This window comes from Eublepharis macularius, chromosome 1 (genome assembly GCF_028583425.1).
Source record: "Eublepharis macularius isolate TG4126 chromosome 1, MPM_Emac_v1.0, whole genome shotgun sequence".
Classification (NCBI taxonomy): Eukaryota; Metazoa; Chordata; class Lepidosauria; order Squamata; family Eublepharidae; genus Eublepharis; species Eublepharis macularius.
The window spans coordinates 29,763,692-29,779,276 of record NC_072790.1 but is presented as its reverse complement, the minus strand read 5'-3'; the positions used below and the strand labels follow the sequence as shown (position 1 = coordinate 29,779,276).

Sequence of the window (15,585 nt, the reverse complement as noted above, 5' to 3'; positions counted from 1 at the left end):
TAACTAACTGACTTCTTTTATACTTCACCTTTCTTCCCAGCAGGGACCCAAAGTGTTTTACATCATTCTCCTTTCCCCCATTCTACAGGCAATGATAAAGCAGTGGGATTTTGTTCGCTACTCATGCGTGGCTACCTGCAGTGCCCCTCTTGGTTCTGGAGGTAGAAGTTGATGGTATTTACTAGAAAACTAAACAGACGGCTATAAAGTGACTTTGCCAGAAGATCTCGGTAGAACTCGGCAATCTCAATCGTGTGTCGCCTCATTATCATGTCGCCTAGAAAACAAAGAGAAAAAGGGATTACTAAGCCAAACGCTTGAACGTTTTAAAGGAACGAAGCTTGTTCCAGGATCAACAGATGAATGTTTAGGCTAGAGAGAAACTTCTCCCACCCACCCGCACTGAAGCCTTCTCCAGTGTTCATACAGCTGCAAGCCTTACGCAGGTTTTTCCTTAGGGACAAGCCCCTGTTTTTGGGTCCTCTTTCAAATGCCAGGATCGTCAGGGCTGCCACCTCTTTCCCTGGCAGAGGCTCCTGTGCCATTTATGACCTGCCATTCCCAACAGGCGGGTGCAGAGATAAGGCAAGCATGTTGATTTAATTGCCTTAAATTATTTTTTCATTCATAAAAAAGCCTCAGGCTTACGGAGGTTCCCAAGGCAGAATCAGCAAAAGACACCTAACACAAACACCAATGAGGGCCCCCCAAAGAGGGCAATGGCAGCCATGCCTGGACCCCATTTCACCAGGCAGCATCCCTCTCTCCTGCTTGCTAAGGTCAGCAGGGTCATCAAGGGAGAACAGGAAACAGCCCGGCATCCCTTCATTGTGCTTGGGTCCATCTCCGTTGCTTTTTTACTGAATTTGAATTATCATTTGAATTAGACTTTGGTTTCTGTGAGTGGCTTCGGGTTACAGTCTTGGACTGAAAATTGAGATGATAAAACACAATCCCTAAAAAATAACAGGTCGGATCCAGCCAGCTTCTGCAGAAAACCTTGGCCAGTTTTCTCCTTCCTACAGCCCTCGTGCCTCGTGGCTTTTATACCTGCAGGTCCCATGTTCTCCAGCATAGCTTTTGGGGATGGCCAAGGGAGCAATCTTAAGCAGGTCTAAGAATCCTACTCAGGCCTAGTCAGTGGGGCTTAGGCCCAGGAGAGCATTCTGGGATCGCAATGCAAAGGACCTCTTTGCTTTTTCACCTGCAAAAAAGCCGTTGGATCCAACTCGCCTGGGCCGGTTTCAGGTTTTGGAGGACTTGGGGCAGAAACTGCTCAGCTCCCCCCTCCCAGGGTTCATTTCGAGGGGGAACGCACAGGAACGCAGCTCCGGCAGTTCCCCCAAGAGGTCACGTGTCAGGTGGCCCCGCCCACCTAACTCTCAGCCATTTTGGGCCCGTTTCAGCCTGGATTGGGGCTGATTGGGCCTCTTACAAGTGGTGTATCACTCTCCCATACAGCAGCGGCCCGATCCTAACCATTTTGGGCCCCTTTCTGGCCATTTTCAGCCCCTTTTTGCCATTTTGGGCCCAGTTTCGGCCCTGAATGGCCAGGATTGAGTCCAAAAAAGCCAGGATAGGTGATGCCAGGGGGTGTGGCATATGCAAATCAGGTATGCTAATGACACACTTCTGGTGATGGCAAGAGGCGTGGCATATGCTAATGAGTTATGCTAATGAGTTCCTCCAGCTCTTTTTCTCCGAAATGACCCCTGCCCCCTCCCATGTCCACTACTAGCCTCCCCTTCTTGCCCTCTGACCCACAAGCTCCCACCTGCTTGAGCATCATTCCTTTGCTCACTCACAGGCTCTCCTACCACTTGCAGTCACAGCTGCCCCCACTGCCTGCATGCCCTTTCCCTGATGGTGTTCAGGGGCGGGTGCAGCTAGGAGTGCCACTGCCATGGCCACCAGGAACACTGATGCTCTGTGCCCCACCCACATGCCCTTCCTCAGCTAGGCAGCATATAACACAGCACTCCCAAGCAAGCAGTGGAAGGGTATGAGTGCAGGCACCAGAGGAGATTTGTGAGTGGGGAGTCAGCAGATGCGGCCCCCACCAGAAGCCACGGGCCCTGGCAGCTGACTCAACTTGCCATGTGCTGACGCCACCTCTGCAACTCAATAATCCTGCTCAGTTGTTACCGTTTTGGCAATTCAACCATACGTAAGAGGAGACTGCAGTATGCACAGGCCACTCCATATGCATGTGAACAGGGCTGCAGGCATATTTTTCAACTTTGGTATACATGATCAGAAACCCAGCTTTATGAAGGCATGAGCTTGTCCTTATTGAAGCTGGAAAATATGCACTTTTCTCTATTCACACAAAATAGCGACTAGATATTTAAATGATGGTTTTTGTGTCTTATTTTTTTCTGTAAGAATGTCCAGAAATTTTATTTTTAAGTGTTAAATTTTCTCCTGTATTTGCTAGTACAATAAAGATGGAGGAGGAGGAGGACTGTGTATATCGGAAGGATTGTGGGTCACACACTTTGCCATTATGCAGGGCTGAAGCACCAAAGTCATAAAGACCGAAAAGGGCTCAGATATCCGTCTCAGATGCAAACTCCCTTTGGGAGAGGGGGGTAGGAGTTGGCAATTCCATTAACCACCAATAATCTGGGGGGGGGGGGGAATCATTTTGAGTTTTACACTAAAGTCAATTAGCAACAGAGCACAAGGGGAACAAACCCTCTCAACCTTTTGTTGATTTAAAACATTACCTTTAAAATATTGTGCATCTGTGGTTAAGGCTGAGGCGAGGTCATCTGGGGAGACCTGCAGCATTTCTGCGACTGCAAATAACAACAACAACATTTAATTTATATAGCGCCCTTCAGGACAACTTAACCCCTGCTCAGAGTGGTTTACAAAGTGTCATTATTATTCTCATGACAATCACCCTGTGAGGTGGGTGGGTCTGAGAGAGCTGTGGGATTGACCCAAGGTCACCCAGCTGGCTTTGAGCAGAGGAGAGGGGAATCAAACCTGGCTCTCCAGATTAGAGTCCTGCCGCTGTTAGCCACTACACCAAACTGGCAAAGGAAAATGGTGCAGAAAGGCATTTGACACAGAAACGACAGCGGCATGAAGGACCCTCTTTCTTTCTCTAGGTGGAGGGAGATGCAGGGCAATCCTTTTAGGGAGTCGGAGAAAAGAGAATGGGCTTCCTGGCCTGTTCCTTTAGCCTTGTTGTTCTGCTGAGCATTCCTCCCACCGGCTGTTTTTCCTTCTGCTGGGGGGTAAAAGTAGCTTTGGGAGTGCTTATCACCAGAACAAAGGGCACAAAGGGAAAGGATTAACAAGCCCCTTTTCTGATCTGGGCCCATCTTTCCCTTAAGATTGCAGCCTCAGAAACGATGCCGTAGATTTCAAAAATCTCTGTGAAGTGACATGGGCCATTTTCACACACCTATAGAAGCCTCCGGAAAATCACGCAAAACTCATGGCATGATGTTATTTTCGTAGCACGATTTCCCATTTAATGGTACGATGATGTCAGAAATCACGCCATTAAATGGGAAATCACACTATGAAGACGCTGTCATGCCATGAGTTTTGTGCAATTTTCTGGCGGTTTTAGGCGTGTGAAAATGGCCACTGTTACAATGCAGAACAGAAAGATGGTAGAAGCACAAGTTTAAGTTTGCCAACCTCCAGATGAGGCCTGGCAATCTCCTGGAATTGCAGCTGATATCCAAACAACAGAGAACAGTTCCCTTGGAGAAAATGGCTGCTTTGGAGGGTTTACCCTGTGGCATTATACCTCACTGAAGTCTCTTCCCAGGCTGCACTCCCAAATTTCCAGGAATTTCCTATCCTGGAGTTGGCAACTCTACTATCACACATGGCATGAAAATAGTTCAAATCTCAGTGCCAAGACAAGAGGAAACAAGATTCTCAGCATATTCCACGTCAGGATATATCAGATTAAATTTGCAACCGCACGCTATATTTTATGATCATTTGCTGTGGCTCTTTTTGGTATACCTTCTAGTGGTTAATACAGTTAAAAAAAGTTACCCTTTTTGTTTTTCTTTTAAGTAATGATATTTGTGCACTTGGTATACATAACTAGTATGTAGTTTCATAGAGATGTTTGGCTGGAATCCTAGAAATCCATTACACTAGAGGAAGTCCTTTTCTCAACTGGAAGGAACCATCCCATGACACAAGATACTCTTCCAAGAATCTTGTGTCAGAGGGAACGGTCTTTGTCTCTCCCCCCCCCACCCCGCCTTCCACATTAAATGGTCCTTTGAGTAACAATATGCCAGAATGGAGACAGGAATTTCAAGCCCCCATCCTTGCCGCTAACACATTCCTTCTCATGGCCACTTAGAACTAAACTACATGAGACGAATTACACGAGGATGCTCAAGTGAAGGGAGACGCAATGTTAGCCGGGAAATGTAGTTTAAATTTCACCTGTCTCTACAGAGCTGGCAAAAATTGCTCCTCAGAGGGTTTGTTAATTTCACCTCTCTACACAGCTGCCTCTTTGCAAGGGAGGTGAAATTGACAGAGCCTTAGGGAAGGCAAAGAGGAAATTAACAAAGCCTCTGAGGAGCAAACTTTGCCTGCTCTGTAGAGAGAAGTGAAATTTAAACTACGCTTCCCGGTGAACATTGTGTCTCCCTTCACTTGAGCATCCTCGTGTAATCTGTCTTGTGTAGTTTAGCTCTTAGAGATGCTTTATGCTACAACCTTTATGCTTGTTTTCAACCCCCACAGTGCCTACAGGTAGATTTTTGAATTTCCCATGCTTTCAGAAGCCAGCCCATGCTAGAAGGTGACATTCTACTAACCTTGTTCCAGTAGCTTCAGGTCTGACACCAATGCTGTCTCAGCATCTGTCAACGTTGTAAACCGAATGTCTCCAAGATGCAGAATTGCTGAGAGAATTACAAACAGATTCTCCACCTCCTGCATAAATTGCACGCACAATTAGAGTAGAATACCTCTGGCCATTCTAAGGAAAGATGCGTTACAACGAATGCATGACTTTTAAAGCATGCAACCACTGTAAAAAAAAATGCAAACAACTTCTGTTATAACCCCCCTGTTTGAATATAACTTAACTCTGGAGAACAAGTCACTTATAGACTTCTAATTCTAGGCTACTTCTGAAAGCAGTTTCAAATATTGTAAATATTTTTTTTACCAGCAAGTCTGAACTTGAAGGAGTTTAACAACTTGATCTGCCACAGGTCTGCTGATTTATTAGTCATAACAGGCAAACTGTAGTCAGGGTGATTCGTGAGGGAAATCCTTTGGCCAGAATAGGAAGAGAGAGGCAGATGTGGCCAGCAAAGAAGGACCAGTTTAACTAACAGCTGCAGCAATCTGGCATCTCTCCAAGCTGTGTTAGTTTGCCATCCACCTTACAGCTAGTGCTGACTAATGTCAGGTCAGTCAATAATAAAAATCTTTTAAAGGGAGGAAATGGTCCTGGAGGAATCAGATGACCTTGCTGGTTTGTATTGGAAGAGGAGGATTCAACACTGTCCCTCTCCTCAGGTTTCAGAAGGGAACAAACCAAAGAGTTAGAAGGGCAGAGAGATCAGGGCATTCTGTTTACTGTTTACTGCTCTGACTGTCCTTTAATATGTTCCAGGCAACCAGGGCTTTTTTTCAGCTGGAAAGCGGTGGAACGGAGTTCCGGAACCTCTTGAAAATGGTCACATGGCTGGTGGCCCCGCCCCCTGATCTCCAGACAGAGGGGAGTTGAGATTGCCCTCCGCGCCAAGCGGCGCGGAGGGCAATCTCAACTCCGCTCTGTCTGGAGATCAGGGGGCGGGGCCACCAGCCATGTGACCATTTTCTCCGAGGGCAACCCACTGAGTTCCACCACCTCTTTTCCCAGAAAAAAAGCCCTGCAGGCAACTCTTATTTCTTTTCTAAATATAAAGCAAGTGTATGATTTATTATTTTCATTCCTGCACACACACCAGCCAGCAGAACCAGCTCACAACCACCTGTTATCACGCTTCCTATGCCAAACGATAGACTTTGCTAACGGCCCAAACACGGAATCCTTTAATTAGGTTTCTGGGGCCTACATAACAATTTATTTATCAGTTTGCTTCCCCAAAACTAAGTTGGATGAGAGAACAGTTCTGTTGACTCAGCCTTCCATCTTTCCGAGGTTGGCAAAATGAGTACCCAGTTTCCTGGGGGTAAAGTGTAGATGACTGGGGAAAGCAATGGCAAGCCACCCAACAACAAAAAATCTGCCAAGAAAACGTCGTGATGTGATGTCACCCCTTGGGTCAGTAATGACTCCGTGTTTGCACAGGGGACTACCCTTACCTTTCCTGGGTTTTTGCGTGGGGAGAGGATCCAAATATATTTAGGTCCATCATTCTATATGGGAGAACCTTTCCAAGGTGCTTAGGTAGAAATGTAAGGTAGAGAAAGCAGGATAGAAACAGACAGGTCCTGGCCCCAACCTGGTGGAACTCTCTGTCGGAAGATACCTGGGCCCACCAAAACCTTATGTCCTTTCGGCGGGCCTGCAAGACAGAGATGTTCCACCAGGCATTTGGTTGAGGTCAGCATTTAGATCCACTAAATCTGCCTCCCTGCTGGTCTCCTACCGGGGGGGGGGGCAATATGACCACCTGCCCCCCACCTACGAGTAGTGACCAACTGAGCACCAACTTATGTCTCCACCCCCTCTCTTCTCCTTATATGGGTTGCAGGGACGGGTGAATGGAATCTCGTCCCGGAACACCAGGAGTTTATGTTGTGGAGCTGTTTTATGCTGCTGACCTTGAATCTTGTGATTCTGTGATTTTACTGTTTTATTTATTGTATTTATTTGTATGCTCTAATCTGCCCTGAGCCTGCTTGCAGGGAGGGTGGACTATAAATTTAATTAACAACAACAACAACAACAAACATAGTAGTAGTATAGTCCACAGTCCCGTTCTGCCTATTGAAATGTCTTCCTGAGTTATTCGGTTATAATGCAGCCCTCTTCCTTTATAAAAATGCCCGCATGAACAGTTCTATTTTACATAGGTTGTGGAAAGCCAAATGTGTGGGGGATTCCTCAGACAGGCCATTCCACAGGGTGGAGGCCACTACAGAGAATGCTCACGGATGGGCAGTTGTTCATCTTGCTCATTTGTGGGTAGCTTTAAATTGCTTTAAGCTGAGGAAAAGTAATCAATTAATGTCAAAAATAAATGAATGACTAATCCTAACAATCTAATCTCAGCAAAATGTCCTTGTGTCAAACACTCTTTATCTGTCAAGCGGGGTGTAAACACAGTTTTCAGTTGGCCATTCATAGTCAAGACAAAGTTCTTCCTTCTTGAGGGTACAGGTAAAAGTTAAAGAAAACAAAGGCATCAATTAGACTTTCAGAACCTACTCGATTATTGAATCCCAAGGCACTCAAAGCTTGTTTTAGGGCAATGAATTTCTCTCTGTTTTGGGTGGCTGCCATTGACGGGCTTTCTTCTAGCACAGTCTGGTTCAGATATCTATTGAAGAAGATAAAGCAACTGGCTCAAGAAAATGCACCAAAATGCCTGTACATATACAGAAAGGCATGCAGCTTGCATTAAAAGACCCCTTTTACCCTTTCCACCTATTGCAAATCAAATCCAAGTACATGAGACCATGTAATACTTTCAGCATATTCTGTTTCCGACAAAACTTGGACGCTTGTGGTACAAATGATATTCCATGATTACTTATGACCTTTAACAAACATTTCTTTCACAATATTCACTAGCACAAAAAGGACATTGATACGTGAGGAGGGTAGTGGTGGTTTGGGATGAAGTCCGAAGAGATATGGCATGCAGCGACCATTTTTTCACAAAATGGTTGTGGATATCCTGAATAGGAAGCACAACAAAAGCACTAAGGGTGCTTTTCAGAGAGAACTGAATAAGGAATATGGATTCAGCTTTAGTCACTGGGGGGGGGGGGAAGCGAAGCCCATCTCAGTGTATGATGTAAGATAACAACAACAACATTCGATTTATATGCCGCCCTTCAAGACAACTTAAAACCCACTCAGAGAGGTTTACAGAGTATGTTATTATTATCCCCACAACAACTATCACCCTGTGAGGTGGGTGGGGCTGAGAGAGCTCTGAGAGAGCTGTGGCTGACCCAAGGTCACCCAGCTGGCTTCAAATGGAGGAGTGAGGAATCAAACCCGGCTCTCCAGATTACAGTCCTGCCGCTCTTAACCACTACACCAAATGGGGAGGGGGGCACGGTGGTTATATAGCATACCCATTTCTTTTTCTTGTGGGTCATCCTACTGAGAATTGGAAAAAAATTGATCCGCACACTGATCATTTTACCAAGTAAATAGGATTATTGTGGCAAATTAATTGATTTCAGGTGGAAGTTCACTTACACACTCACTCACTCAGTTCATTTATACCACCTCTCCCAAAATGGCTTCCATCAATCTTCTCTCCTCCATTTTATCCTCACAACAACTCTGTGAGGTAGGTTAGGATGAGAGAATGACTGGCCCGAAGTCACTCAGCAAGTTCTATATTAGAATAGTGGGGATTTGAACCCAGAATTTCCTACTTCAAGTCTAATATTCTCACCATTACTCAACACTGGCTCTCTGAGGTACCATAATACCCACCTATTTATCATACTGTAGGAGAAGAGCAAACTGAAAAATCTGACCCAGAAATGGAAACTTATTTTAATAGTTTTACTCATGGTTTACAAATCTCTTCATACGTATAGGTTTTTAATACTGACAGTTCCAAAAGGCAACAATTTAAGAACCTCCATAGCATGAGGAGACTCAGGCAGGCATGAACACACCCCGCCCTCAAATGACACCGGCCTTCAAAACTCTGTTTATTAATTGCCCGAGAAGTACAGTCGATCTCTTACCTATGTGCAGATAAATTACTCAGGCGCAGGCCGTACTTCTCCTCAGCGGACAAGCCATCCATCAACAAGTAAAAGACAAGAAAATTGCTCTGTCTGGGAGGTTGCTTGACAGCCCGAGACTTCTCCAGCATATATGAATAAATCCTGGCTGATAAAAAAAAGGGAATCGTTCAGCGGATTGTTTCAGAGTTAGCGATGTGCTGTCCGTTATTAGTTATGAGGGAAATTGTGCTGTGGTTGTGAGCTTGTGGCAACCCCGTGAAGTTCCACCTCAGGGGGTTTTCAAGGCAAGAGAGGTTCAGAGGGGGTTTGCCATTGTTTTCCTCTGCCCAGCAACCCCTTTCTTCCTTGGTGGTCTCCCATCAGAGTACTGATCCTGTAAGCTTCTGAGCTCTGACAAAATCAGGATAGTATGGACAATCAAGGATGCTGTCATTAGATACACTCAACAATAAAAAGCAGTTGGGGTTTTTATCTCCACAGGGCTTTGAGTAGGTGCAGAGGATGAGGGGTGCTGTCCCCATCTGGTCAGTGGTCCCTTCCCCTGCCCTCGGCTAGAAAATGCCTGCCACCTCTAGCACAGGGTTGCCAGGCCCAGGTTGGAGATTTAGGGGTGGAGCCTAGGGAAGGAAGGATTTAGGGAGGGGAAGGACCTTGGCTGGTTATAAACCACAGCGTCCGCCCTGCAAAGCAGCCGTTTTCTCCAGTGTGGAGGCTGATCTCTGTAGTCTGCAGTAGAGATGGGCACAAACCCAAATGCGAACCAAAAAACCCCCACAAACCAGACTGGTTCGTGGTTCACAAACCAGTGGTTCGTGGAAGCTCGTTTCCACAAACTTCCACGAACTGGTCTACTAGTTTGTTTGGTTCGTATTAAAGGGGCAGTTTAAATGGCCATTTCCCCAGGGAAATGGCCATATAAACTTGCAAGCAGCAGGGCCCTTTAAACGGCCCAAACCCCAGCCCCCACCCCCCCAGCCCCACACTTACCTTGCCCAGCCGCCCTGCAGGCCCGTGACCTCCTCCCCCTCCTCCCACAAGGGGCGGAAGAGGCTAGAAACCACCTTTCTGCCCCTCGTGGAGGGGGAGGACGCTGCGGGCCTGCAGGGCAGCTGCGCGTGGTAAGTATGGGGTGAGGCTGGGGTGTGGGCCGTTTAAAGGGCCCTGCCAGTTGCAAGCGGCAGTTGCCTTTAAACTATCAGGCAGAATCCCCCCCGCTTGCCAGCTGATAGTTTAAAAGGACCTGCCCCTTGCAAGGCAGGAAAGGACCCTTTAAACTGTCAAATGCCTCTTTCCCTGCAGCTGCTAAGCGGCTGGAAAGGGGCATTTAAACCCCACAAACCACAAACTGGTTCATGAACTTGCCCCTGTTCGTGCCAGTTCGTGGTTCCTGGTTTGTGAAAATCCACAAACCACGAATCTCGTGGTTTGGTTTTTTTGTGGTTTGTGCCCATCTCTAGTCTGGAGATCAGCTGTAATTCTGGCAGCTCTTCAGCCCTCACCTGGAAGTTGGTTACTGTAGTGTGATGATGTGCCCCTTTCTGAAGAGCTGCCAGTAAACTTCCTACTTGTTCTATACTAATTTCAGAAAGATTTATGGAAGAGGAGTATGATTACTGCAAAAATTAAAATCTGGCTCATTGGTAAGCTTTCAAAACTCAGGGAACTAGGTTAGAAGCTGACAGCAGACAACAAAAAACAACTTTTGAAGCTACCTGGAAGCTTCTTATTGACTTTTGGAAGGAAAGAAGAGGGCTGAAAATACAGAGAATTGTCCTGACCTGGATAGCCCAGGCAAGCCAGATCTCATGAGATCTCAGAGCCAAGCTACAAGTGACACAGGTTGGACACTTGTCAGCTTCCCTCAAGTTTTGATGGGAAATGTAGGCATCCTGGTCTTGCAGCTGTAATGGAGAGCCAAGCTGTAAAACCAGGATGCCTACATTTCCCATCAAAACTTGAGGGAAGCTGACAAGTGTCCAACCTGTGTAAAGCGTCACTTGTAGCTTGGCTCTCAGAAGCTAAGCAGGGTTGGCCTTGGTTGGTAATTGGATGGGGAGACCTCCAAAGAAGACCAGGGTTACAGAGGCAGTCAACAGCAAACCATTTCTGTTAGTCTCTTGCCTTGAAAACCCCATCAGGGGCTGCCATAAGGCAGCTATGACTTGACACCACTCTTGTCAGTGCAAAATTCCAAACTGGAAATTGCAGTTAAGAATAGACTTAGAACAATGGTGATGGAAAGTGCTGTCAAATCATGGATGACTGGCAGCAACCCTATAGAGTTTCCAGGACAAGAGTCTTTAAGAGGTGGTTTGCCATTGCCTACCTTAGCAGTCTCCCATCCAAGTACTAACCAAGTCTGACTCTGCTTAGCTTCTGAGATCTCACAGGATCAGGCTAGCCTGGGCCATCCAGGCCAAAGCACTTAGAAAAATACAGCCCCATATATTACTGGAAAGAAAGTCCTTCACATCTTTTTGTAAAGTGCCCTAGGAAATGTACCACTTGCTTTCTGTTGGGCTTTCTCTGCCATCTAGTGGCTAAAAACTGCCATAGAAGTAAAGTTTACTGTTCATATCCGCTCATATCCAAATAGGTCAAGTTAAAGGGGGAGAGAGGGTGTTCAGAAAATTATGTTCCTACAAATTTCAAAAAATGTAAGATTGTGAGCTAGAAAGATGACAGTAAACAAACAGATTCTCTCTCTCTTTCTCTCTCCCCATCTTTCAAATGACAAAATACTACTCCTTACTTCATAATCATACAAAACACACATATAAATATAGAATATTTTTTTTAGTTTTTGTCTTTACATCAGGGGGTCCATAGCACTGTATGACCCTGGGATATTTTTATTTTAGCATCAAGGCCACTCCCACTTGCTGCAAGGTTTTCTGTCTCTCCCTTCTAAAAATAGACAGAAAACTAAAATTCATTTCAGTTATCTTAAATTCAACCAGTTAAGATTCACCTAATTAGGAACCGTGTCAGTTTACAGTCTGATCTATTTCAACCATAGCCATATACACAACAGAAATGAAACATAAATAAATTGCATCAATACCTCCCATTAATGTTTTTTTCTTCATGCAGAATTGTATTTCGAAGTATCTTATAAAGCAGCTTGATAAATCGTTGAGGGTTGATTTGGCATGTCCAAAAGCCTCCAAAATACAGTTTACCTAGAACAAAATATAAAGGACACGGTTTATGAAACAGCCATTTAGATTACCGTTAACTAGAATTGCAGTAAACAACGAAATGAAATTCTTTTTCTTCATAAAGAAATAAAAGTTGCCCTGCTGGATTAGACTGGCAGCCGATCTAGTCCAACCAGGGCTTTTTTTCTGGGAAAAGAGGTGGTGGAACTCAGTGGGGTTGCCCTAGGAGAAAATGGTCACATGGCTGGTGGCCCCGCCCCCTGATCTCCAGACAGAGGGGAGTTGAGATTGCCCTCCGCGCCGCCGAGCGGTGCAGAGGGCAATCTCAACTCCCCTCTGTCTGGAGATCAGGGGGCGGGGCCACCAGCCATGTGACCATTTTCAAGAGGTTCCGGAACTCTGTTCCACTGCGTTCCAGTTGAAAAAAAGCCTTGAGTCCAACATTCTGTTTCACACACTGCAAGGTTAACAAATAGGGCACACAGGCAAAGCTTTCCCCTGACAATGCCAACCAGCACTGGTATTCGGAAGTCAACTAGCTCTGGATATGAAGATTCAGTGTAGTCACCATGGCCAGTTGTCATTGATGGACCTGTCCTCCATGAATGTCTACCTTTTAAGTCTGTCTGCTAGGGTTGCCAACTCTGGGTTGAAAATCCCTGGAGATTTTGGGGTGGAGCTTGGAGAGGGTGGAGTTCAGGAAAGGGAGGCTCAGCAGGGATAATACCCTCCACCTTCCAAAGCAGCCATTTTCTCCAGGGGGATTGATCCCTGTAGTCTGGAGATGAGTTGTAATTCTCCGAGATCTCCAGGTTCCACCTGGATGTTGGCAACCTTATGCTTGTGGCTCTCACTATGTCTCCAGGCAGTGAATTCCAGAATTTAATCACTTGTGGAATAAAGAGTTCCTATAACCTTCATCTGGTGTCCCCTAGCTCTAGTGTTATGGAAGAGAGAAAAAAAGTTCCCCCTGTCCACTTTTTCCACCCCATCGTAATTTTATAAGCCTTTATCCAGCCCACAGCTCTTGTCCTGTTTCTATAAACTAAACAGCCAAAGGCTTTTTAACTTTTCCTCATGGATAAGGTGCTCAAACCCCTTAATTATCTTGGATGCCCTTTCTGGCACTTTTTCCAGAGATGCAAAGTGTACTTAGTATTCCATATGTGTAAAAGGTCGTAACAATATTGGCTATTTTGAGTCTGTTAATAGATAGAGAAATTCCACACTCTAATGTGATATCTTTCTTTTTCTTTGGTGTGCAATGTCTCAGGTTGTCCAAGTTCATATATTTTTTACCTCGTATATTTATTACCTCTTTAGGTTTTCCAAGTTCATAGATTTCTTTATCTCAGGTTTTCCAAGTTTACCTTCGTTACCAAGTTCATATAGTTCTTTCCCACATATTTCTTTTCTAGCTCTACCCTACCCATCAATGAACCTAAGAGAGAATCACCCCACCCCCCTTCCCTCTGCTTTTGGTTCTCCTTTGATCTTTCTCCTCCCCACTGTACCCCCGTCTCTGCTCCTGATCTGTTTGGACAGCAGCTTGACGGAACAGGACGTAGGCACCTCTTTCCTCTCTACACACCTTAAAGAAGACATGAGCCAACTCTCTACAATTGTGCCCAAGTCCACAGAGGTCTCATTCATACTCTTTCCCCACCCCAGCTACATGAGCAGGTATTATTATGAAGACTCACACATTTTTTGGAAGGGAAAGCAGAGGACGGCATTGAGAGGGGCTGCTCCCTGCCCCCACCAATAGATGGAGTACGCCTCTCTTTTTAATTTCTTGAATGCAGGCAGCGGTTACAATTTGCACCACCAACAAACAAGCACAGTATAATAATATATGATGGCACCAACCACATAATGCCACCTGACTACCCATGATTAGATTTCTTGGTACAGCAAAATCTGTTTCCACGGACAGGCAATTACTGTATTTATATATTTTGAACAGTATCATGCCACCTTTCCACCCAGCTGAGGGTCCACAATGGGGCAAATCAGCCAAAATGTTGGACCAAATTTTTAAAATGCATCTATAAATAAAACTATGAAAACAGTTCTGCAAAATACAAGCAAAAACAGGAAGGAGGGACACTGAGGTTGCTGAGGGAACGGCAAACAAAACAGAAAAGTCTTCACTTGCTGGGGGAAGACAGTGACAGAACGGGGGACAAACATATCTTCCGGGGGGGGGGGGGATTCCATAATTTTGGTGCCGTGACCAAGAAGGCCCTTTCTTAAGTTGCTGGGTGGTGGGGGTACCTGAAGCAGGGCTTCTAAAGATTACCGCAACGTTCAGGTACAGGTTCATATGGCTTTCCTTAAGGTGTGCTGGCTCCAAGCCCTATAGGGCTTTAAAGGGTAATGAATTGGGCCTGGGAGCAAACTGGGAGGCGTTGTAAGTGGAATAAGAATTGAGTGATATGGTCCCTGTGACATACTCCAGTCAGCATTCTGGCTGAAGGTACAATTTAAAACAAAATTCAACCACTAAACCAGCTCTTAATAATTTAGAAAAGAAGAGAAGAACCAGCTAAAATGGAAGCAGGACTGAAAGTCTTGAGCAATAGAGATCAGACGTCTCTAGGAAGTGCCGAAGACGGGCATCACTATGGAAGAGGGCCCACTCCAAGTAATCCTGCATCTAGCCTCCAAAATGGCATATACCTGGAGGAAAACTTCATCTGAGAGCAAAGCTACAAGCGACGCCTCACACAGGTTGGACACGTGTCAGCTTACCTCAAGTTTTGATGGGAAATGTAGGCATCCTGGTCTTACAGCTTGGCTCTCCATTTAATTAACGTTTACAGAACCCCCGCCCCACACTCAGCACAGGGGAAAGGGGGCACCCGGCAAGAACCCGACGCCTGCACTCCCCTCCCGACCGCATGTTCTCCCTCCCATAGACTGCTGCTCTGTAAACTTCAATTAAATGGAGAGCCAAGCTGCAAGACCAGGATGCCTACATTTCCCATCAAAACTTGAGGGAAGCTGACAAGTGTCCAACCTTGGTCAGGTGTCACTTGTAGTTTGGCTCAGAGTGAAGTTCCCACCAAAGAAGCCATTACTGGGACTGTGCCCAGATACAAAATGGTCGCCGATGCAGCAGCTTTCCCTATTAGCATCGTACAAAAACTGCCTGCTTGCCTCAACACAAAAGCCAGGCAGCTGCGTTTTTGTGCTGTACACTGTTTCTCAACCATTCCCCACAGCAGGCTGTAAGCAGCTAGGTACCAATCTTCTAAGAAGGGATGGCGTAGGTGATCTGGTCTGATCTGTTAAAAGGACACTTCTAGCCATATTCAGGAGCAAAGTTAGACACTGGAGGGCCTCCCAAGCTGTGAAACTAATCATTCATGAGGACTATGGTCACCTTCATCCCAGGTCATGAGAGTTACGGGCACCATCCAATAGTTTATAAACAAGATAAATAAGGTGCAGAGGAATTAATCTGAAGAAAGCTGTGGTTCTAGAAATAAGTTGGTTAGTCTTAAAGGTGCTACTGGACTCT

General features: G+C 45.7%; 1 protein-coding gene across 1 annotated transcript in view; it reads right to left on the bottom strand.

The window, feature by feature from the left end:
• The window catches only part of MYO16 (myosin XVI), a 143,245-nt gene that overhangs the window by 55,171 nt on the left and 72,489 nt on the right, over positions 1 to 15,585 (bottom strand). The window contains exons 15-20 of the mRNA XM_054970913.1: positions 11,963 to 12,080; positions 8,896 to 9,043; positions 7,388 to 7,499; positions 4,815 to 4,932; positions 2,730 to 2,801; positions 136 to 277 (exon numbers count right to left, since the gene is read on the bottom strand). Coding sequence (XP_054826888.1) covers positions 136 to 277; positions 2,730 to 2,801; positions 4,815 to 4,932; positions 7,388 to 7,499; positions 8,896 to 9,043; positions 11,963 to 12,080 — 710 coding nt within the window. The remainder of the gene's footprint in view (positions 1 to 135; positions 278 to 2,729; positions 2,802 to 4,814; positions 4,933 to 7,387; positions 7,500 to 8,895; positions 9,044 to 11,962; positions 12,081 to 15,585) is intronic.